General features: G+C 34.6%; 1 protein-coding gene across 1 annotated transcript in view; it reads left to right on the top strand.

The window, feature by feature from the left end:
* LOC149785820 (H(+)/Cl(-) exchange transporter 7-like) overlaps positions 1-26,797 on the top strand; it is a 155,984-nt gene that overhangs the window by 36,523 nt on the left and 92,664 nt on the right. Inside the window, exons 4-5 of the mRNA XM_089931242.1 lie at positions 14,655-14,790; positions 25,932-26,041. Of these exons, the coding sequence (XP_089787368.1) occupies positions 14,655-14,790; positions 25,932-26,041 (246 nt within the window). The remainder of the gene's footprint in view (positions 1-14,654; positions 14,791-25,931; positions 26,042-26,797) is intronic.

Raw genomic sequence — 26,797 nt, 5'->3', positions numbered from 1 at the left:
AGGGATATGTCTGGGTATAGACTGGTTACATGCGGTCATGCATTATTCATAGCAAACATGCCATGCATACCCACCTGGAAGTCATTCCAGTGGATATACAGCAAGCTGTATCCTCCAAAACAAGTTTGGAAATTTGGATCTCAATGGTACGGCTAGCATTGCAATTCATTTGAGATTTAGGGCAGACCATGAACATCTGAACTGAACTGATGTGAAGCTTTACAACAGAAATAGCAGAAACATAAACATTTTGGAGATGTATCAAATGTATTTCTTATGTACCAAACCATTTTTCAGGGAAATTTTAAGGTCCTCAGCAGTTGAAAAAATTCTTCAATTCTAATGCTTTAACAAAATGTTTGGGGTCTAGAGTTCTGTTATGTATTGGGAAACATCACATCAAAATGTTTGGGGTTCTAAGAGTTAAGTCATGTATTGGGAAACATCACAACAAAATGTTTGGGGTCCTAAGAGTTCTGTTATGTATTGGGAAACATCACAACAAAATGTTTGGGGTTCTAGGAGTTTTGTCATCACATCAAAACTGTTAACTGAAGAAACTGTTGCATGCTTATCTCTGGACAATTCAAGATCAGTGTGTGTGTGTGTGTGTGTATGTGTGTGTGAAGCTACAGACTTAATTAATACAGTTTTTGCTTAAATTCATTCTATGAAACAAGAAATAGTGGAATAAATGATTAGAAGTTTAAAATTTCATTTTCTGCACAGAACCATGTGTACCTGTGCATACCTGTAATTAAGAAAATGGGCAACTGAATTGCATGAATAGTTAAGTACATGTGTCCTTATCAGCCAATCTCATAGTATCCATAACAGTGAATTCATAAATAATTCATTTGAAAATGTGCACAAAGAAACATGATTTCTTTAAATATCAGCAATATGTAACTTGTTGCTGCTGTACAGTGTACCTAGAAAATACCCTCATCCATGTGAGAATTTATTCACCATGGGGTGACTTTCTGGAAGGTTTAAGACCTGCCCTATGACATGGCATATGCTCAGTAATCCTCATCTTTTTCCTGAGATATTTATGGTTGGAAAATGTATGCTCTAAAAAATTGCTTTTGTCTGTTAGTGGATATTAGGCATTTTTATTGTCTTTCATAATTTTAGTATACTTACCCTCAGTCCAAGTGCTTTTCAAGGTGTGGAAGTAAGTTTTCTTTTCAGACTTTTTGGCATTTTTGTTGCATTTTTTCTCAAATTTGCTGCTAGGGTAACTTTTTGTTGTGTCTTATTACAGTTAAGTTCATTTCTCTTCTGTGTGTCTTCCTGTTTTTCAGTAGTCTCCCTATCCTTACCAGCCTGGTTTTGGCCTCCCATGACTTGCTGAGATATGATTCTCCAATATATACATTATATTTATTTCATTTTTGCAAAATTCTGCACAATGAAGGAGGTCTTACACCAGCTTATATGTTCTGTTGTATCATTCACATGCATTTTATTTTATATTGGATTTAAGGGATGGTAATTTTTTTAGTCAAATCATTTTACCTTGCTGGACTTTTTCTTTCGTCATCTTCATGCAATACTCAGATAATAAGGTATTGCTGATGTATTTTGGTTCAAAATGTAATTTTTATTGTATTAAATAGAGACTTATTGGGAACATGAAAAAATGCTGTTTTAATTTGCATTCAGTCTAGATTCCATGCAAATTCTTATATGTTATTTTCACTGCATAGTATGTGTGCTTTTTTTCTGAGATCTTTCTTGACAGCAATGACTAAGAGACAAAGTGTTGGTAAATTTGGGGATAAGAAAGCCCCCTGGGATTCACACCCCACCTGCCTGGAATGTACAGGCTGTGTAAGCATAGAGGACTCTTCCTTTTTATTGTATTTCATTGGACATCTGTGATGAACATACAAAAGGAGAAGAAAGGTACCTTCTTCTTCTTCTACAGAATTTTCAGAGTCTCAGTGAAGGATTGGTTCAGTCTCTTTGGAGACACTAAAGCCCCATGGGTCCCTTCCCAAGGAGTTGGTCAATGACCCATTGCTGAGCTGCTTGGGGCTCAGAGCAGGAGTGGATCAGTCTTGTCAGAGACTAATAAGGCCCATAGGGCCCCTCCCAAGGGAGAGAGTAGTTGCTGAGTCCCTCAGGGCTCAGAAAAGGACCTAACGTCAGTCTCCTCTGAAACAATTAAGGCTTATGGGACACCTTTCATGGGAGGAAACCAGTCATCCATAGTTGAGGCATTCAGGCCTCAGAGTAGGATTGGATTAGTCTCTTTGGAGATGCACAAGACCCATGATACCTTTCTCAAGAGAAGAGATAAGCACACATGTACCCTTTTTTCTCTGCATGGAGGTTTTGAAAATCTGGCACTGAAGGAATTACCCTCTGAATTTACCACAAGGGGAAGATAGTCCTCATGCAATGGTCTCTACACCAATATATAATGAATTCCCTGTTCAGACCATGGAGGCTACCACTGGTGACCTTTTTTGCAACAAGGTTAAACAACATGCTGCTCTTTTACATTTTTCCAGTCCCTGACCAGAGAGTCTGGGCATTGGATGCTTTCAGCCTGAATTGTGATTGTCTTTTCAAAAAGTGAGGACCTCCACTGTGCTGCTAATTTTGATAGTCCCTCTATGGCCCCCGCCATTGTGGTTCAGTGATCTTTTCAATCTGCCTGTAGACCAGCCAAAGACATTACCCCAGAGGTGAGTCCTCCTATCACAACATTGGAATCTCTCCAACACAACAGCCCATAGATTTTCCACCTTCACATTGGCTCTTCTCAAGCAATCTCTTGGGCAGAACAAGTTTTTGAGCAAAGTTGCCAATTGTGTTATTTATTGTTCAAGCCAGTGAACACTCTTCGTTCAAGGTATGTGATGTCAAGTGGTGAATCTTTTGTGATTTGTGCAGTAGGAAACTCATTAATCCAGCTATCTCTCATTGAGTGCAGTGACTGATTTTCCATCAAAGGCTATAGGGCAGCCCATTCTAATATGTTCAGATTTTCTGAAGGTCTGTCTATCGGTTTGGATTGTTATATTGCCATCTGGATCAGGTATTTTGAGCTGCAGAGACCAGTTTCTCACTCTCTCATGCCTAATTAGAATCTATGTGTGACTAGTTGTTTTTTTATATAAAAAAAACAATTCTTTGGGTGACACTTCTTTTGAGAATCTTACCCGTAAGATGAGTTACCTGCTTTCCTTGCAATGTGCAAGATAACAGAGTGAGCTTCAAGTCTAATTCATAGAGCCAGGTTGCCTGTGGTTCAGTGGCAACTATGAATTGGTTTCTCCCTTTTGTCAACCTGATTTTATTTATAGCTAAAAGCCTGCTTTTCTCAGGAGCTCTGTAAACAATGCAGATTCCCAGTCTCTGCACTGAGTCAGGCTTTCCTGACAAGCCAGGAGCTGACTGATTTACCTGGCTACATTTACTTTACACCTGGTTACTTTTAACAAAAATCTGTATACTCACTGGGGGAGGTCCCTCAAACTCCCCACCTACTTTGGCAACTCACCCTCCAACTTTAAATCTAATGAAAGGCCTTGCTGAGGAAGTTCTGGATTGACTTTTATGTCCCATTAGGGCTATGATACTGATACTGGTCTGCCATCAAAACATGGCAACCATTGCTATATATAGAAACTGATGTTGACCAAATTTGACAGTAGCATCCTGACATGAAGACCATTCAGGTTTTTCAAAAGTGATGCTGATTCACCATAAATTATGGCTGCCATTACTAAAATAGAAAACTTTTAAATTATTTTTTCTTCGAAACCATTATAAACATAATTTTAGCAAATTTGACACAAAGCATCTTGGCTTGAAGCTGTTTCAATTTATACCAATGATGCTGATTCATTATCAAATTTAGCTGACATTGCTAAAAATAGATGAAAGTTGAAACAATTTTTCTTAAAAACTAAATTGTAGCCTTTTAATAAATTGGACAGAAAGCATCCTGGCATACACAACTTCTAATTTAATACAATTGATGTAAAGAAACCTATAGATATGGTAACCATTACTAAATATAGATAAATCTTCAAATACCTTGTCCAAACTAATTATCAGGATCTTTTAATCATCCTGGATTATGACTTTTCCAGTTGTGTACAAATGCTGCTAATTTTCCATAAGATGCAGCTACTATTACTTATAATAGCAAAACCTTTGAATTACATCACTAAAACCATTGAATAGAATTAGTCGACATTTGACAAAAAGCATCCTGCTATGTTGACCTTTAAATTTTGTACAAATAATGCCGATCCACCATCAGATATGGCCACCATTACTAAAAATAGGCCAGTGTTGATAGATAAACCTTTAAGCATGTTCTCCAAATTGCTGAATAGACTTTGGCTAAATTTGATACAAAGCAGATTGGTATAATGACTGTTCAAATTTATCTAGATGATCCCACTTGCCATCAAATATAACTAGTCTGGTTCCATGCTTAGTATGCTCCCTGTGTTGCAGTCCACTATACTTAGTATAGCGGAGTGCAATGCAGAGAGCATACTAAGCAGGGAACCAGACTACAAATATAACCACAATTTCTAAAAATATCGATAAAGCGGCACAGCTTTGAAAATAAGGATGATCTGGAACAAGTGTAACAGAAAACTATCCAAATTAAGTAGAATCTTTACAAGTTAAATAAAAGTTGATTTTTGCAAAAAATAATAACCATTATCAAAAAGCTGCTGAACAGAATTTCACCACATTTTACATAGGGGCTTCAAACTTGTACAACTGCAGCATCAAACAAGGCAGAAATTGCTTAAAAATAGAGAAATCTTAAAATACTATTGCTTGAAATATAAATTGGATTTGTTAATATGGATGCCATTATTAGGAATAGAAAAACACTTTAAATTAATTCTTAAAAGGCTTTGAACAGTTTTGGATCATACTTGACAGAATACATGTTGACATGAAGACCTTTAAAATTTATATAAATAATATTGATCCAGCATCAACTATGGCTGTCATTATTCACAGTAGAAAAACTCTGAAATGTCTTCTTCTGCAAAACCTTGTGATAGAATTTGAGAAAAGATGATATAAAGCATCCTGGCCTGAAGACCTTCAAATCAGGACAAATGGTGCTAATTGACCCTCAGATATGGTTCCCATTGCTAAAAATATAGAAAAACTTGTAAATGACTTCATATTCAAAGTTGCTAAAAAGACTGATCAAATTAGATAGAAAGAATGAAGATCTTTTCAATCATACAATTGGTGAGGATATGCCATCAAATGTGGCTACTTAATAATCGCAACAAATAGTAAAAGTTTAAACATTTTTTTCACACAAAAACACCACTTAAAAAATTTTGATCAAACTCAACAGAAAGTGTTCTGGCACAGAGGGATTTTAACTATGTTCAAATCATGCCAATCCACCATTAAAATTTTGCTGAAAATAGACAAACATTTCAACAACTTTTGAAAAACTGCTCAACAAAATTTAACCAAACTTTACAGAAAGCATGTCGAGATATGGGTTTCAGATTTATATAGATGATGCCAATCAGACATTAAAATATTAATGCGTTTAAACAACTTTTCCAACACTGATCACCAAAATGAATCAAATTGACAGGAAGTGTTCTGGTAATAAGGGCCTTCAAGTTTATACAAATGATGCTGATTCAACCATCAAGTATGGCTGTCATTACCATACTAAAAATGAAAGATCAGATATAATTTTACAAAAAGCATTCTGGTATGGTGGACCTTTAAGTTTGTATAAATGATGCCAATCTGCCATCAAATGTGGCTGCTATTACTAATAATAAAAAACAACTTTTAATAACTTTACTCATCAGGCTTTGATCAAATTTGACAGAAAGTGTCCTAGCTTGAATGTCATTCAGATTTGAATGGATGATGTAGGTCTGCCATCAAATATGGCTGTCATTAATTTAAAAAAAAAAGATAAACATTTAAAGAACTACATTTTGTTTAAAAACTGCTCTGCAGAATGTGACCAACTTTGACACTGATTTTCTTGTCATAGGGGCCTTTCAATATTGCATGTGATTTGATGTGGATGGCAATATAAAAAATATAAAAAACAGTTTTCATAACATATGCATTCAACAGCATGGGAAGAAATTTCAATCAAATGCATTCTCCTGACCCAAAGTTTAAATGAAATGTGAATGCATATTGAGGACAAATGTGTATGCACATTGAGGACAAATGTGTATGCATATTGAGGACAAATGTGTATGCATATTGAGGACAAATGTGTATACATATTGAGGACAAATGTGTATGCACATTGAGGACAAATGTGTATGCATATTGAGGACAAATGTGTATGCATATTGAGGACAAATGTGTATACATATTGAGGACAAATGTGCATGCATATTGAGAACAAATGTGTATGCACATTGAGGACAAATGTGTATGCATATTGAGGACAAATGTGTATGCACAGTGAAGAAAAATGTGTATGCATATTGAGGAAAAATGTGTATCCATATTGAGGACAAATGTGTATGCATATTGAGGACAAATGTGTATGCACATTGAGGACAAATGTGTATGCACATTGAGGACAAATGTGTATGCATATTGAGGACAAATGTGTATGCATATTGAGGACAGATGTGTATGCACATTGAGGACAAATGTGTATGCATATTGAGGACAAATGTGTATGCATATTGAGAACAAATACAAAGAAGAATTATCATGAACAGTTTGGTGTAAATTAGAGTATTATTTACTATCTTTATTTAACAGCTGATGTCTTTCAAAAAGTAACAGGCTGACAACAGAACTGACCATGACTATTGATACATTAGAACTGACCATGATTATTGATACATTAAAACTGACCATGACTATTGATACATTAGAACTGACCATGACTATTGAAACATTAGAACTGACCATGACTATTGATACATTAAAATTGAACATTCATAGATAGAAACTATTAATATCTTTATTCAGATAAAGAAAGACAGAGTGCTTGGATCTTTTTTTTTAGGAATACAGCACATTTTACCAGATTAACAAATCAAACTATTATATAGTTGGCAGTAAAACTTTTTAATCAATTGGGAGTAGCTAGTAAAAAGCTTTCTAAAATTTCTAGTGTCATGCCACAACCTTGTTATATCTGATTTTATGCTATAACAAGGATGCTATAGTGGGTTTTCCTTGTATGGTATATTAAAATCATGCAGAATTCCTTATATCAGGAATTTACTTCTGAAAATTGTATTTCTCCCCCAAAAGATTAGCTGAGACCAGTCTGTATTAGTAAACTTTCAGACAGGTCTATTGTGTTATAGTAATATGCTTATTTCAGTGTTTATTTGCATTTGCATTTGGTTGATATTTTGGCTGACTTTTTTGGTACTGCTAACAAGGGATATATTTGGAGTTTAAATCCATACCCCACTGCTCCATTTACACCCTTAGGGACCAGTGGTTAACATACTGGAATTGTAGCCAGAAAAGTAGATTCAAATTCTGCCCTATCTGACCAGCTTGTTCATTTTGGTGTCTCTTGGAAAGGTGCGTTATTCCAATTGCCTTGGCACAATAATCTTTTTTGTACTTTTGTGCCATTAAAAATAATCAATCACTAGTTAATCAATCAGTCAGGAACCCTAATTCTCTCCATCTGCTGCCTGTTTTTATAGGCAGGAATCATGACTTATCCTTTTAATATTTTAGTATTTGCAAGATGAGATTTTCAGTTCATTGAGTAAAGCAAAGCCATTCTCAGAATAATGTTTGAAAATCCCTGACTAAATGAGAGGGCATCACTTTGACATTCCAATCCTATTCTTTGAGCTCATTAACAGCAAACACAATAAATTATACTGGGATCCTGAACAATTATTGATGGCTTTAATTATTGTAGTATCGACAACATACATGGTTTGCTAATAAAGATGTTTTCCTTTCCTTTAATCGGGGAAAAAAATTGGAACCCAGGTGCTTCTTAGTAAATTTATTATGGTTGTTGTTCATACATGAGCAGTCATTTAAACTGACTTTTCACCTATTAGCTAAAAATATTCATTTTGAAACAAAATAATCTAAATGAAATTTAGAGTGTTCACTCTTTTATACCATCCATCGAAACATAAACAGCAATAAGATCTTTTGTTGTATAATGCACGTTATGGAATTGCAGATCTTGGTGTATGCTGTTAACATATGAATGTTCTTGTCAGGGCTAAGTAAAGTATTAAAAGCTGGCTCATGTCATCAAATTGAATCCATCAAACCCAAGTACGCAAGACCCTTGTCAGGGATAAATATGGCATTAAAAACTAGTTAATGTCATCAGATTCTGTCCTATGTAAGAATGCATCCTGAGTCTACAGTTTTATGTGCAGGGAAGAGGCAAATTGATGGATAACATCTCACTATTTAGTACTGCAGTATTACGTCAGTATGAGGAACCCAATATAAGGCAGTTCCTTTTATAAGGCTAATATGGTTATGGATACTTTTTCACTATTTAATGGTAATATTATGTTTAAACCACCCCAATATAAGGCAGTTACTTTTCTAAAGCCAGTATTGGTCATGGACGCTATTTCATTATTTAACTTTAATATTATGCACAAAATACCTCAGTATAAGGCAGCCTAAAAAAATAAGACAGTCAACAATTATGACTCCTATGAACAGTGTTATTGAGATGAAGTACTAAATCTCACTGAAATAGAATAGAAAATTTTTTAAAGAATAGGATCACCATGACTTATGTAGACCAAAAAAATGATGCTGACCAGTAGGAATATTCCTGTATGAATTAATAAAGTGATGCTTACCAGTAGGAACATACCTGCAGGGAACAATAAAAATAATGCTTACCAATAGGAACATGCCTGTATGAACCAATAAAAATGATGCTTACCAATAGTAACATGCCTGTATTAACCAAAAAATAATGCTTACCAATGGGAACATGCCTGTATGAACCAATAAAATGATGCTTACCAATATGAGCATGCCTGTATGAACCATTAAAAATGATGCTTACCAATATGAACATGCCTGTATGAACCATTAAAAATGATGCTTATCAATAGGAATATGCCTGTATGGACCAATAAAATGATGCTTATCAATTGGAATATGCCTGTATGGACCAATAAAAAGTATGCTTATCAATAGGAATATGCCTGTATGGACCAATAAAATGATGCTTATCAATAGGAACATGCCTTTATGGACAAATAAAAATTATGCTAACCAGTGGGATCAGATCTATATGAACCAATAAATATCATTCTTATGAATATCAATGGAGTGATATTGTATTTGATTAGCTAACTTTGTTACCTCTCTGGAGATCATAATTCTGATCTGATTTTGGTCAAGCTTGGAAAATATACTTGCATCATTAAGGTCACAGATGAGTTTGATAATGAGCCAGAAGTCATCTTGCATCTGATTGGTTTATTAATGACCCAATGTCATATTTCTGATCTGATTTTGATTAATCTTGACATATGGGCTTATATCAACAAGATCTTCCATGTGTTCAATAAAGAGTGAAATTCATGAATTATAATGAAGTAATCTTGAATCTGATTGGCTGATCTTTTTACAATCTGTAGGCCATTCTTCTGATTCAATTTTGATCAAATTGGAATATGTGGTGTTATAACTCTAGGTTTTAAAATATGCTTCAGAAAGAAAGTGAAACCAACAAAAATTTTGAGTAAAATCAACAAGCAGTATTTTTCCCTACAATACAAAGTGAAAATTCAAGAGACATACAATATTGTAAAATGAATTCCAAATAATCCTAAGTGTCCTATCACAAGTCCTGTTCTGGATGAATTCCAATAGTCTTGAATGTTCTAATATAACACAGTGATGCAATCCAGAATGTATTTGAATGAGTTCACATAAATCCAAGGTATTGTATGAATCTAAAAGTCAATTCACACTTTAGTAATTCTGATGAATATTTTAAATAAATAATTCCTCTTGAATTATAGCTGATTGCATGTGGATTCCCACAGACTGATCTAAAACAGAAATGAATTTTTTGTTTATCAAATCTCTACTTATACATATTTTCACTTGAACTATTTCAAAACAGTGGTTTTCTAGTTTAAATGTTGGACAAATTTGATAATGAGCACGATGTATGGATGCTAATAATGTGACCTTCCACCTCATTGGCTGAGCTTACAGTTGCCACTCTGGGTGCCCCATTTCCAATCTAGTTTTATTGAACTGGAAATATGGTCACATATGATTATGTGTGTGTGCATGATTTGGATTTTTAATGTAGCTTTAGCAATTTTTCAATCATATTGCTATGGTGTCTGCAGTGTAGCAGTTTATAGTAATGCCTAGCACTAGGGCATCATGTCGCAGACATGTAGCATGATTTCCCACCCAGTCACATTATCCTGGCACCAGGCTGTCCTAACACTAACATCTTAATGCTGAGTGCCAAGTGAGGCAGCTGTTAGTACCATTTTTGTAAGTCTTTGGTATGACTCAACCGGGGTTTGAACCCACGACCTTCCACACCTGAGGTACTCATGCTCAAACCACTCGGCCACCGGAGTGGTCAATATATATGATTAAGATTTTGGTTGGGCTTACTAATGATCCCAGCATAATAATGATCAAGATCCCTGCATAATAATGATCAAGATCCCTGCATAATAATAGCAAGATCCCTGCGTAATAATGATCAAGATCCCTGCATAATAATGATCAAGATTCCTGCATAATAATGATCAAGATTCCTGCATAATAATGAGCAAGATCCCTGCATAATAATGATCAAGATCCTAGCATGATCATGAGCAAGATCCCAGCATAATAATGAGCAAGACACCTGCATAATTATGAGCAATACCCCAGCATAATCATCAGCAAGATTCATGCATAATAATGATGTAATCTTGCATGTGATTGGCTGAGCTTCTTACTATTATGGAAGCCATATTTGTGATCCAATTTTTATTGAATGGGAAATATATGCTTAAATCATCAGGATCTTGAACAGTTTCAGTAGTGAGATCCATTAGTAATAATGATGTGATCTATGAGTACTAATGATGTGATCCATTGGTGTTAATGATGTGATCCATGAATATTAATGTGGTGGTGATCCATGAGTATTAATGGGGTGATCCATGAGTATTAAAGATGTGATCCATTAGTGTTAATGATGTGATCCATGAATATTAATGATGTGATCCATGATTGTTAGTGATGTGATCCATGAGTATTAATGATGTGATCCATGATTATTAATGGGGTGATCCATGAATATATGAGGTGTTCTTGCGTCTAGCTAATTGAGCTTATTACCACTCTGGAAGCCATAATTCTGATCCGATTTTTATTAAAATTGGAATATAGGCTTATATCATCAAGATCTTGTACAATTTGAGTGGGCTCCATAAATATTGATGATTGGCTGAGTTTGTTGTTATTTGCTTGAAACAATAATTTTTCATCAGATTTGATAGAACTTAAAATAGAGGGTTATGATCAAGATCTTGCATGTGTTCTGTAATGTGGGGATCCCTGTGTATTAATGAAGTGACACAGTCTGTAATGTGGGGATCCCTGTGTATTAATGAAGTGACACAGTCTGTAATGTGGGGGATCCATGTGTATTGATGAGGTGATACAGTCTGTAATGTGGGGGATCCATGTCTGTTAATGAAGTGATCCAGCATGGGATTGATTGAGCTTGTTACCACTGTATAGACTGTATTCCAGTTTAAATTGCTTGGATGAATACATTTATCAGCAAGATCCATGCATACATGCATATTAATGATGTGATTTTGCATCTGATTGGTTGAGCTTTTCACAAAATTTAGCAACTCAGTTTCTGATCATATTTTGATTAAACTTAGTAAATAGGCTTATATAATCAAAATGCATAATGTGCTTTATTATGAGCAAGATATATGCATATCACTGAGATGATCTTGCATATCACTGCGATGATCTATTAATATCACTGAGATGATCTTGCATATCACTGAGATAATCTTATATATCACTGAGGTGATTTATTCATATCACTGGGATGATCTATTCATATCACTGAGATGATCTTGCATATCAATGAGATCTGGCATATCAATGAGATGAGTTTGCATATCATTCAGATGATATATTCATATCATTGAGATGATATTGCATATCACTGAGATGACCTTGCATATCATCAAGTTTCTTACCTCTTAAAGGGCTATGTTTTAGATCTGCTAATATTGTTAAGAGTTAAGATGATTTATAAGTGAAAATTGTGCATATTTATGTGATCTTGCATCTGACAGGTTTTTTTTGCCACTCTAGAGTGTTAGTTAGTATTTATAGGACTTTGATCAAACTGAGTCAGCAGGCCTATTTCATCAAGATCTTGGTTAAGACTGAATATTAATGATATGACCTTTCATTGATTTGGCTGATCAAACCTGTTAAATAGTCTTATCACATATTGGATGAGCTTGGTTATTAGCAAGGTCTACACATATTAATAAAGTACTATTGTATCTAATCAGGTTAGCTTCTTACACTTTGGAGACAAAATTCCAATCAGATTTGCCCCAGTTTGATAAATTGGTTCAGACTATCATTGTCAAAGCCTGTAATAATTGAGATCAGTGCATTATTAGGTACCTTGTATCAATTGATAAATGAACATAATAATAATAATAAAATAATAATAATAATAATAATAATTATTATTATTATTTTTATTATTATTATTATAATATGGATGTCTTTATTTTGATTATTTAAAGAGGGTAACTCAGTTAAATTCAACTAATCTCCCTTGAAAATAACTATTTATGTAAGGACATTTACAAATACCTACTAAAATACATTATGAAAGTAGGAGGATTTAACTACATATGTAAATTTTTGTTTCATGTCTCCAATAACAAATGTTTCATAATTGACTTTCAGCAGTGTCTTTATGTATACATAGTGGTTAATGATCATTTCGGCTTATATATACCCTTAGACTATTCTGTAAAAATGTGGCATGCAGTAAAGTTTACGTTTGTATTGTACCTTTTCACAAGACAACATTAGGTACAAAAGTATAAAGATGATCAAGCACTGAATTTTATATACAATACTTTTTAACATGCTTTTATAAATATACAAATATAAAGGATGCAAAACAAACAAGCGATAAATTCAAAAAGTAAAAATGTAGTAAATCTAGAACTAAAACTTGAACTTATATTTTTTAGTTTGTTTTTGTGTAGGTTTGAAATTAATATTGCATGTACTTTTGTTTAAAAGGATTGAACTAAATTAGCAGATTGTGAGCAGGAAATGAGTTCCATATTTTTGCCCCGAACATTGCAGACTTCATTTGAATTATTCAGTGCAAAATTGGATACTTCTTAATTGTTGTTAAAATTCAATCTTATATCATAGAGAAAAGTTGTTTTGTTAAATAACTTAGTCATGTACTCAGTAACATCTCCTTTGATACATTTAAAAACCAGAACTGCTTTGAGAAAATTTATTGCCTAATCTAATTTGAATCATTTTAATTCTTTGAACATGTCTGACAATGATGCATCAATTGGGACATCAACAATCTGCAGAGTTGCTCATATTTGAAGCTTGTGAATTCTGACTAGTTAAGAACTAGCACAATTTCCCCATCTTGCTGAGCATTAGTCAGTTGATGGAGCATTAGTCAGTTGATGGAGCATTAGTCAGTTGATGGAGCATTAGTCAGTTGATGGAAGTATATAAGCATTATAGTGAAGAATTCCGGAGTCCTTTGTCAGGTACATTTTATTCTACTAAGCACTGACGTTGTCGTTGTCATTGTTGTTGTAGGGTTTAACGCCATTTTTCAGCACACGATAGGCTATACATGGCGGCCAGTATTAATGGTGGAGGAAGAACCCGGGAAAACCCAGGAAAGAACCTCTGACCCACGAGAAGCTACTGGCAAGCTTTCTCACATATCCACATTAGCCAAATCCAAGACTCGAACACACATAGGCAGAGGTGAGATGGCAGTGATCCATAACGAAGAGCACTTTAGACCACTCTGCCACTCAGGGCCCCTCTAAGCAATGACATTTTAGATGTGAGTGACTTACGTACAATGTCTACTTGTTTTTCCCACTTAACATTTAGCTACAATACTGCATAATCCTGCTTCGTGGAATGTAAACCAGGTGAGTGATATCATGTGCTTATGCCTGGGCCAACGTGTGGATGTGAAAAAGCTTGCTATGTGGGTTGTTGTTTCTTACCAAGTTTTTCCTGGATTCTTCATCCACCAGCTATATTGGCCACCATATATTGCATATCATGGACTGAAAAATGGCTTTAAACCCAAAATGACAACAGCAACAATATAGTCTGTGCAGTTTGGAAAATGAAATAGAGTGAATTGTTTTTTTGGACTTGTGCTCGTCAGCAATGTCAGATTTTCCCATATGTTGGCAACATGTTTTTCCAAGGGCTTCTTAGAGGTACATGCATGCAGGTTTTAAATTTAAATGTCTTCTTTGGCTAACAAGACTGATTTACAGTATGTGATCTTTTGCATAAGAAAGGTGAGGTTAGTGATCTCAGACTGGTTTCAACTTTTTGCTAATTATGACTTTTTATTTTTATTTCAGAAAAAATTGACTCTCAAGTGGTTGAGCCGATGGGTGATAGTGTTTTTTATTGGCATCTCCACTGCCCTTCTAGCAGCTGTTCTACACGTCGTAGTGGAGAATGTTGCTCATGCCAAATTCTCAGTCCTTTCAAACTGTATCCTTTTGATCTTTATATTAGTATAATCATGTACCTGTTGTAGCAAGACCTTTGTATATATTGACACTTTATAATGGTAGTAGCAGAGATGGTAATGTCATCAGCATCAGTATTCTTGTGTTCATATTTGTAATGTTGTATGCTACATTAGATGTAATACCTGCAGTACTACAAATGCCTTAGTAAGGGCACAAAACCCATTAATTTCACATACTGGGTGCATGATCATTTGTTCCAGCAATGCCTTGTGGGAGGGAAACGTCTTTTAAAACTCACAGAATTATAGTAATTTTCTGGAAGATACTATTTTGCAAAACAATGCACCTCCACATTAGAGAGTTCCAAACACAAGAGAACTAACTCCTCTAATAAGTACATACACATCATGGGGGCTTTGTTTTTAATATTGTCATTGTGGGCTTGATGAGCTTAAATTTACCCAAATAATAACATAGTATTTTTATTATGGCAATTAGGATGTCATGTATAGTAGCTTTGTTGGTAAGACATACATATTGTGTGGTATTATTTCATGTAGGGTACCATATACATGTATCCCCTGACTTACACGAGTTTCACATTAAGACAATTTTCATATAAATTTTTTTTTATTAATTTTTTTAGTGAAGACAAAAATAACAAAATTGTTTGTCTAAAACAAAGAATAATAGGATTCAGAAACTGCTAAAATTAATGGTATTAATATTAATTGAATGACATACATGTATTTATCAATGACATTTAAAGCACTGAAACTTAAAAATTTTGAGATACATGATTTTGAGTCCCATGACCACTCTTGGGAATGCATCTATTGCATAAGTCAGGGGTTATCTGTATTGTAGCTTGGTTGCTAAGACATGCATATTATGTAGTTTTCTGTTGAATATATACTGAGACTGAAGATAAGAACTCATGTCAGTCACACATACTTCTGAATATGCATAACCTGCAAACACCCTTTGCCCATTTAGATGTTATGTCTCAACAATGAGTTGAATCTGAACTTCGTTACATTGTTTCTGGTTTTCTTTTTTATCCCCATTCTTTAGCATGGAATATTATGATACAGTCCATCTGTCCATCCACACACCATTCTGGCTGTTAGTGCATCTTAAACCATTGGGTGGAAATGCAAAAAGACTTTGTTATGTTGACCTTGGCCATGAATGACTGCAGATGGAAGTGATTTGGGGTCAGGTGGGGAGAGGGCACAGGGTAATGGAGAAATTTGGAATATGCATTGAATTGCATGGGGTTCATGATGATAACCTCCATGGATCCATTCCATTACCACACCTCCTTCTAAACCACTGGATGGAATTACAGCAAATATTGTTATATTTCCCTGGGTCACTGTCTTGGGGTGGGGCGATTTTGGGGTGGGGGTGGGGTGGCACAGTGTAATGAAAGAATGTTGGAATATGCAGTAAAAGGCATGGGGTTCAATGACGGTGAGCCACTGCGTTTGCTCCAATCATGTATTGTAAACCAATTGATTGTACAAGATAAAGAAACCTCAAAGGTAACATAGACAAATATTCTTTATGAATGTTATCATGCTGTATGTTACAGGTCATTGTGTACTGTTAGCACCACTTAGTGCAGGTGAGAATATGCCATACACCCACAGTCATAGTCAGCATTTTATCAATTATATGAACTAATTTATGTAATTTAAGCTTTGGTCAATACAGTGTGACCTCACTAAAATGCGTTGGTCTGGGGCCATGAAACATGAACGTGTTATGTATCCAACTAGGCTATAACCAACCAAGTCATTTATCTGAAGAAAATATTTTGTGCATTAAAAGGGGGGAGGGGTAATAAAAGTGGGTACAAAAATGTGTGCTTCAGTGGCACAGTTACACTCATCAATCAATGCATATTAATTGAGAAATAGACATGTAGTGAAAACATAGAGATTGCATATATAATAATTTTCTTTATTCAGAGAACCTAGCATTGGTACATATACATGCATACTGTATATAAATATGTCCAGGGCTTCAAGCTTCTCTTTAATGGTAAATGCTTTACATTTCCTTGTACCATGTTCCATTGTAAATGCCACCAATTAACACATTTACACCTACTCATTTGAATGATTACTGCAAGGATAATTTGCCAATCAACAATTGGGACATTTTTATAGAGAATGGATGACAATCATCCAGTCATCCACTGACTGCATCTAACAACAAGCCACTTGCATGTGTTGGCAGCTTTCATTTTTTGATATTTTATAAATCATTGCCCCAAAATTTGAACAAGTTTTAGCTCAACGATGGACTTCAATGATTAGTAGTGTACATAAATTACTTAATTTATAAATTTAGGTGAGAATCATTTATCAACTTAAACACATTGCTTGGTGCTTCAAAGAACAAACACATGCAGGCTATTGTTTCAGCAACAGCTGTACACAAAAAAAAACCCTACCATCCATCCAGCTATGGTGGAACATTGTTTACCACACAATGTAACAAACAGCAGTAAAGGGTCTTCATATCTCAGGCATAACAGGTTGTAGATGGCCTTGTCCTATTAGAGTCGATTGTTTGAAAATAGTTTTTTTTAAAAGACCTTCTTGATAAATAGGTTATTTTAGTCCTTTATGATAAATAGGTTGTTTTAGGCTTTTATGATAAATAGGTTATTTTAGGCCTTTATGATAAATAGGTTGTTTTAGGCCTTTAGCTCACCTGATAATAAGGCAAAGGGTCCATCATGCATTGTCCATTGTGTGTTATGTGTTTAGTGGTGTCCATCCAACAGAATTTGTCCAAATTTGAAACAAAATAACATGACATGATGCTCTTTCAAACTTTTTTCACATGATGTTGATCTTCCATCAAATATGGCCACCATTACTAAAATTAGAACAAAAACTTTAAACAACTTCTTTTTAAAAAGCTCTTTAAGATTTGTTAAAATGATTTATAAACCAGTTTGCTTTCTCCTAAGGTGCTTCCAAATTTAATTACTAAGGGCAATGAAACCTATGACCTTAAAGAAAATCCGAGAAATTTGGTGGTCAATTGTTGGCCAGTCACAGATGATGGACTTTATTGGTAATGCATCCAATGCCTTAACCACGGAGCTATCACAAGCTCTCTTTAGTGCGGATCATAGTGGTTATTATGAATCCAGGGGCAATGCTCCCTGGAGTCAAGAACATATTAACTCCCCCTTGTAATATAGGGTAAAGTGTACCATAATATATACTTTAAGGGTGGTTTTGTTTTGAGCTTTTGTTGCTTTTAATGACACTATTAACACATCATTGGCTATATCAAGAGGAGCAAATTGGAGCTAAGTGCCCTTCCTAAGGACAGTGCTCTAGTGCTGAGTTCATATGGCTTCCTTTAAGCAATGGGCAATGAACAGTTTCTAAGTCCTGCATTAGGGTCAGGTCCCTTTCGGCTGAGAAATATCCAGGAGACAATTCAGGTTGCATTAATGGTGTCCTTTTTATCCCAAGAAAGTGATCTTATATATAGAGCCTTGGAAAGAAGATAAAGCTCACCAACATTAATGTACCAACTATGTGTTCTACAGTTTCAATTTAAGTGTGTGAATTTGCATATATTGATTTGTAGTTGGACATTATCACATTAATTGGAAATGATCATAATCTTTCATTGGCAATTGAGGCAATACAGGATAACTCTAATGCATTACTATGTGATAAGTGAGTATTTCATTTAACTTTGAGAAATTCTAGAGAGCTGATTTTTTAATGATTTTTTATTAGTAAATAAATTTAATAAAGCATTTAGACATCACTTTAAGAAGTGCTATCAGAAACTGAAGTTTAGCTCTACTGGTCACAAACCCAAAGAGCTTAAGTGATGGCCTGTCTGTCATCCATTAGCACAAATTTGTCATAATTACTACTCCTAAATTACTTGGAGGATAATCATATTAATTTGGGGTTTTCACTAAAAGACTTCATATGATGTCTGGTTGGTCATAAATAAAAATCGTTTTGGTCAGACATCCAGTATGACCACCATGACTTCTTATAATGCTGTGTTGGTCTTAAATAAAAACTTGCAATAGTATAATATCTTATATCATCACCACAGATGGAAAGTTATATCAACATTAATTTCTCACCAGAAGACATTTTATGATGTCTTGGTGCTAAATGAAAATGGTGCTGATCTGACGTCCAGCATTGCCAGCATGGCAGCTATCTTGAAAATGTTGTTATCCCTAATCTTCATGAATGGAAAGTTATACCAACATGGGGTTTTCATCATTGTCACATTGACATCAGGTTTTCATTATCATCATATTGACATGGGGTTTTCATTATTGTCGTACTGACATTTGGTTTTCATCATTGTCGTATTGACATGGGGTTTTCATCAATGTCATATTGACATCAGGTTTTCATTATTGTCATATTGACATATGGTTTTCATTCTTGTCATATTGACATGGGGTTGTCATTATTGTCATATTGACATGGAGTTTTCAACATTGTCATATTGACATGGGGATTCCATCGTCATATTGACATGGGGATTTCATTATCATCATATTGACATGGGGATTTCATTATCATCATATTGACAGGGGGATTTCATTATCATCATATTGACATGGGGTTTTCATCAGAAGACTAATTATTGTATCTAGTTGGTCCTAAACAAAAGTCGGTCTGACTCAGATATGACTGCCATACACTGAAAATCTTGGTCATATTAACATGATTTTTCCACCAAAGATTTATGATTATGTATAGAACAAAATGGTGCTGATCTTACATCCAATGTGGCTGCCATGGTGGCCAGTTTGAACATTTTATCATTCAAGAATAGCAGTGATGATTTAAATTTTGCAGTTAAAAAAGAAGAACTGGTCTTGAGTTCCTTCAAGAGACTCTTGTTGAATGAAGCCTGTCAGCTGGGGGTGGGGGTGGTTTCAAAGGTCACAGGTCAAGGTCAATGAAAGAAGAAAGATGGATTCCACACAGTAAATTAATTCTACATAACAGACCTCGATAAAACTTTGTGGATGGATTGTACATGGATCATGGAAGAACCTTATTGATTTTGGAGTCAGAGGTCAAGGTCACTGTGACTGAAAGAATGAAAAATTCTTTCCACACAGTAACACCAATTCTACATGGCATACCTCAACCAGACTTTGTGGATGACTTACTATTTAGATACAGAAGAAAATCATAGATTTTGGGGTCCAGAGGTCAAGGTTACTGACTGAAAGAAGAAAAATGGTTCCACACAAAAACATTAGTTCTGCATCAGTGTCACTCCTGGCCAAACTTTGCGTGTTTTGCATGTTAGGTAAGAAAGAAGCTTATCAATTTTTTAATCAAAAGGGCAAATTTCAAGGTCATAGACTGATATAATACAAATTATTTCAGTGCAAAAATTTCACTTATCTACACAGAGGACCATTAAACATGGCAGGTTGTATAATGTGCCATTCACAGTATTTCTTGTTTATCAATTCTCATTTTTTTCATTTGTTTAAAAATAAATGACTAATTAAAAAAGAAGTTTGTCACTTGATTATATTGATGGTAAGAATAAGATATGTTATATATTACTAATGAGCAAGGCCTCAGCCAGTTCTAAGGCATTTGATAGCATTCAGGTCTTATTTGATACATGTAAAGAACACTGTCATTCTTTACCTTTTTGCTTTTACTCATTGGGCTAATGTTTACTAGCTTTCTAAAATTTATGCACAAAAATATATTTTGCCTAAACTATTGGAATGAGCCTTTAGGCATTTAAGTGCTTGCAATGAATTACAGGCTATTTAACTTAACAATTTTTTTTGTGGCATAGAATTTATCAATTATTAGTAGACATGCTTGGCAGAAATAAATTTGATTCCTTGGTCAAAATGTGTTGGCTTAGACAATGTACTATTTTAAGTGAACAAATTTCTAGACATGTGGAATAAACTTTGACTTTCTACATTTTTTTAAAAGACCTAGATTAGTTTGTTTGACATAAATGTTGAAAAGAAAGGGACTAAATTATATTTTTATATGAATGATATGGGTATGTACTAGAGTTGTGTATTATCAGCATGGGCATGATATGGGCATGTACTAGAGCTGTGTATTGTAAGCATGGGCATAATATGGGTATGTACTAGAGCTGTGTATTGCCAGCTTGGGCATGATATGGGTATGTACTAGAGCTGTGTATTGCCAGCTTGGGTATGATATGGGTATGTACTAGAGCTGTGTATTGCCAGCATGGGCATGATATGGGCATGTACCAGAGCTGTGTATTGCTAGCTTGGGCATGATATGGGTATGTACTAGAGCTGTGTATTGCCAGCTTGGGCATGATGTGGGTATGTACTAAAGCTGTGCATTACCAGCTTGTGCATGATATGGGTGTATATTAGAGATTTGTATTGCCAGCTTGGGTATGATATGGGTATGTACTAGAGCTGTGTATTGCCAGCTTGGGCATGATATGGGTGATACAGCAGACATACTATGCACATATATATATATATATATATATATATATATATATATATATATATATATATATATATATATATATATATATATATATATATATATATATAATTTTTATTTTTACCATATACAAATACACATACATACATTTCCAGTGGATTTAAAACTGAGTAAAAGAAACTGTATATTGATGGAAGGAGTGAACTCTTCAAATCACTGCCTATTATGTCTGTTACAAAATGTATTTCTGTGGCTATAGAAGTGCAATCTTGTTGGAAATTAATTTGCTATTTTCATTCATATTGATGAAATGAACCATAATGCTTGTTTCAACAAAGTATAGCTATGCAAACAGTACATTGTCATCCTAAGCAGTGACAGCACAACTAAGTATTGTGAATGGGAACTGAACAAGCAAAGTAACAAACAAAAAGGAGGCAATTCAAACATATCATTACCAATGATACTAAATGATGTTTTCCCCCTATATTTTTCACCCTCTTTCACATGGTCAGTTTGACTGTCAGTCCCTCTCTCAGATGGTCAGTTTGACTGTCAGTCCCTCTCTCAGATGGCCAGATGGACCCATTTGTATCAGCCAGAGTGACTTATTTGTATCATCATAGCTCAAGAGCAAGTGGGAGAAAAAGAACAAAAGAGATAGAGGGAGCTGGATCCATTTGGATAAAGCTGACAGGTTGAAAAGTTAATTAAGTGTATGGTGTAATCACATTAACACAACTAGTCCTGCAGTTCATCTTACAGGTTAATGAAGTGTATGGTGTAATCACATTAACACAACTAGTTCTGCAGTTTGTCTTACAGGCTAATGAAGTGTATGGTGTAATCACATTAAGACAACTAGTCCTGCAGTTGTCTTAAATGTTAATGAAGTTTATGGTGTAATCACATTAACACAACTACTCCTGCAGTTGTCTTACAGGTTAATGAAGTGTATGGTGCAATCACATTAACACAACTAGTCCTGCAGTTGTCTTAAATATTAATGAAGTGTATGGTGTAATCACATTAACACAACTAGTCCTGCAGTTTGTCTTACAGGTTAATGAAGTGTATAGTGTAATCACATTAAGACAACTAGTCCTGCAGTTGTCTTAAATATTAATGAAGTGTATGGTGTAATCACATTAACACAACTAGTCCTGCAGTTGTCTTACAGGTTAATGAAGTGTATGGTGCAATCACATTAACACAACTAGTCCTGCAGTTGTCTTAAATATTAATGAAGTGTATGGTGTAATCACATTAACACAACTAGTCCTGCAGTTGTCTTACAGGTTAATGAAGTGTATGGTGTAATCACATTAACACAACTAGTCCTGCAGTTTGTCTTGCAGTTGTTTAATGGACTGCTACAAAATATAGCACATATTATGCTCTTTATTTACAGATCAACATATTGATACATCTTTGTGCTTCCTTGTGTTTTGTAAGAGTTACTGACCTTTCTGGCTTACAGCTGAACGTATGGTCATCATCAGTCAAATCATTGTACAATGGTCATCATCAGATAAATCATTGTACTATGGTCTTCATCAGACAAATTGTACTATGGTAATCATCAGACAAAACATTGTACTATGGGGGGGTGCTCACCAGTTATTGGGTACTTTTGAGAAAGTAGCGCATGTAAGGTGAAGTTGCTTGCATTTAAAACATGCACAATGGAGAGAATGTTGGCTTACCTCTATTCTACATTAATGTAATTTGGAAATTGTACATGATCTAAGCACACTGCTAGCTACAATGACTGCTCCCTTGTGCTAAAAAGGCAGCCTGAATTAGTTTAAAGTACACTATTCGTAGCAGCTATTAAAATAGGAAAAATTAATTTTGCCAGACTAGACAATACCAGCTTCTAAAAGTGAAATTAATGAACTACCAAATATATAAAATGCAAAAAAAGTTATTGGCTCTTTTTTATACAATTTACCTCTGAAATTCAGGAAGTGAAATTGACCAAGTGGAGCTAGCACTTTTTAGAAAGGTGCACATCTGGAGTAAGGCCAAGCTGTATACTCTATAATCCATATTACATCCATCAATCATACACCAAAAGAAAAGGAATTAAAGGTTCTTTGAACTTTATCTAAGATATATAAGTTTTTTTTTAAATAGACAGTATTACCAATGAGGAAAGCTGGAGAAATTTTTTTTCTTTAAAATTCTAACCCTATGCAAGAAACGAAACTGTAGAGTGCCACAATGGGCATCATCAGACAAATCATCGTAATATGGTCATCATCAGATAAATCATTGTACTATGGTCATCATCAGACAAATCGTTGTACTGTGGTCATCATCAGACAACTCTTTGTACTGTGGTCATCATAAGACAAATCATTGTACTATGGTCATCATCAGACAAATCATTGTAATATGGTCATCATCAGATAAATCATTGTACTATAGTCATCATCAGACAAATCACTGTACTGTGGTCATCATCAGACAAATCATTGTACTGTGGTCATCATCAAACAACTCTTTGTACTGTGGTCATCATAAGACAAATCATTGTACTATGGTCATCATTAGACAACTCTTTGTACTGTGGTCATCATTAGACAAATCATTGTACTGTGGTTATCATCAGACAACTCTTTGTACTGTGGTCATCATAAGACAAATCATTGTACTGTGGTTATCATTAGACAACTCTTTGTACTGTGGTCATCATTAGACAAATCATTGTACTGTGGTTATCATCAGACAACTCTTTGTACTGTGGTCATCATAAGACAAATCATTGTACTGTGGTTATTATCAGACAATGCACTATGGTCATCATCAGACAAATCATTGTACTGTGGTTATTATCAGACAATGCACTATGGTCATCATCAGACAACTCTTTGTACTGTGGTCATCATAAGACAAATCATTGTACTGTGGTTATTATCAGACAATGCACTATGGTCATCATCAGACAAATCATTGTACTGTGGTTATTATCAGACAATGCACTATGGTCATCATCAGACAACTCTTTGTACTGTGGTCATCATAAGACAAATCATTGTACTGTGGTTATTATCGGACAATGCACTATGGTCATCATCAGACAAATCATTGTACTGTGGTTATTATCAGACAATGCACTATGGTCATCATCAGACAAATCATTGTACTGTGGTTATTATCAGACAATGCACTATGGTCATCATCAGACAAATCATTGTACTGTGGTTATTATCAGACAATGCACTATGGTCATCATCAGACAAATCATTGTACTGTGGTTATTATCAGACAATGCACTATGGTCATCATCAGACAAATCATTGTACTGTGGTTATTATCAGACAATGCACTATGGTCATCATCAGACAAATCATTGTATTCACGCTATTTTTAGAAGAGTTCCATTTATTGTACCTTAGACTCATCATCATTAGATAATAGAGAGGTAAGTGGTATACTTGTGTGAGCAAATTGCTTGACACGATCCATCAGGTTTAACTCAGTAAGTTCTAAAATGTGTATGCCTGTTTGTTTCTGAGTATAACATTAGTTTCATTTGATTAAGTTTTCTCTTAAGCACAGTATATTCATATGTCCAGGAGTCACTTCTAACAAAATTTAAGATGTTACATCAGTTTAGGGCACTCAGGATGATACCAACAACTTGATTTCACATCATGTATAGCTTGTCACTGGCTATGTCTACACAGACAGTAAGTTTTGTGGTTGTATTGATAGCACATGTTGAGTCATTAATTAATTTACTTGAAACCTCTTCGGCACATGAATTAATAAACAGCTTGTCTGTGTTTGAGTCTGCAATCAGACTAGAGTCTGTTCCTAATTACAAAGAAGATGCAGGAATTCATTTCAAACCATTTCAAAAACCAGTCTGCAAGATGTGACCAGATCATTTTGGCATGAAGGATTTCAGATTGGTACAGATGATGTGAATCCACCATTAAATATGTTCTCCATTACTAAAATATCAAAACCTTGAGAAAACTTCTTTCCAAATACTATGTATCAGATTTAACCAAATTTGACTGAAAGCATGCTGTTTAAAATTAATTTAAAGCACTCAACAGAATGTGAACCAATTTAAGTTGAAAACATCCAGGCATGAAGGTTTTATTTTTTTTTACAAGAAGCTGTTGAATAGAATTTGACCAATTTGAACAGAAATAAGGCATAATGGCATTTCAATATTTCACAAAGGATTCTGATATGTCATCAAATATGGTTGAAGGTAAAAGGTTTTTAAAACCGTTAAATATTTGTTTCCATTACATATGTGATCAGCAACATTGGAAGAAATTTCTACAGAAAGCATCCTACTGGTCCAGGTATCTTAGTCAACTCCTTGCATTTGGCTATAAGAATGTCAGATACATGAGCAATCTCAGTCTCACTTAGGCCTCTTGTTAAAGGTTTTACTGTTTATTTTTTATGAAACAAGTTAGTTTTTTTAACCCCAAAAGAAGAATCATCTTTGCTCTTCAGTGTCTGTGAAAACCTGTATCTTGGACAATGTCATACATTTCACCATTAGCTGATGTTGCCAAAACTTTGTGGATGGCTTGCACTTAGGGAAAGGAAGAACCTGTTGATTTATCTTGTGCATTGTTTCCTTTTCACAATATTGAAATGATTTCCTTAACTCGGTAACCAGTTTTAGACAAATGTGCCAAAGAAGGTTGCATGTACCAGCCTGCGCTAATATGGATAGCCATCAATTTAGTCATCACACTACTGGGGTCTGCTCTTGTCACCTATGTACAGGTGAGGTCATAATGATGCTCTTAGATATAACATGTTTTTTAATTTTAATTTCTGTCTCTTCATTTTTAATTACCCTGCTTTGGGAGGTAGGTGGTATATAAAATTATTTTCCTGGCTGTCCATTTGTTCTTCCTGCCAAGATAAAATATTCTATTTCATGTTATCGTGGATTAGATCTTTAGCCACAAAAGTTGAGATGTAGCTGCATTAAGAAAGGACCAAGAATCAATTTGAACTTTTTGCCCAGCATCAATTAAACAATTCTTACGATGCCTACTCATCATCATGCTTAGAAGTGAGAGCATCTTTTCAGGTTATATCTTTGAGCAACTATAGTTTTCATCATTGTTGCGTATATTCTTCAACATTTTCAAAATAGATGAACTTGGTTGGGAAAAACTTTTTGTAATTTTATCTAAAGTTAAAATATTGAGAACTAACTATTCCATGGGATTCTAATTTTCTGAGATGTTTACATTATTGTTGTATTTTCAATTAATAATTAAGCATAAAAACGTACCATTTTGCACATGTGTCCAACTGTGAATGTCATATATGGCATATGTCCTAGTGTGCATGGCATATATAGAATGTGTCCAACTGTGAATAACATATATAGTATTTTCTACTGTGAATGACATATATAGCACATGTCCTAGTGTGCACTGAATGTGTCCTACTGAGAATGGCATATATATCATATAATCGACTGCAAATGGCATATATAGCATGGATCCTACTGTGAATGGCATATAT

Source organism: Sinohyriopsis cumingii, chromosome 13 (genome assembly GCF_028554795.1).
Source record: "Sinohyriopsis cumingii isolate HCF-2022 chromosome 13, ASM2855479v2, whole genome shotgun sequence".
In the NCBI taxonomy this organism is placed as follows: domain Eukaryota; kingdom Metazoa; phylum Mollusca; class Bivalvia; order Unionida; family Unionidae; genus Sinohyriopsis; species Sinohyriopsis cumingii.
Note: the sequence above shows the minus strand (reverse complement) of the source record. Positions and strands in the feature narration are given on the sequence as shown.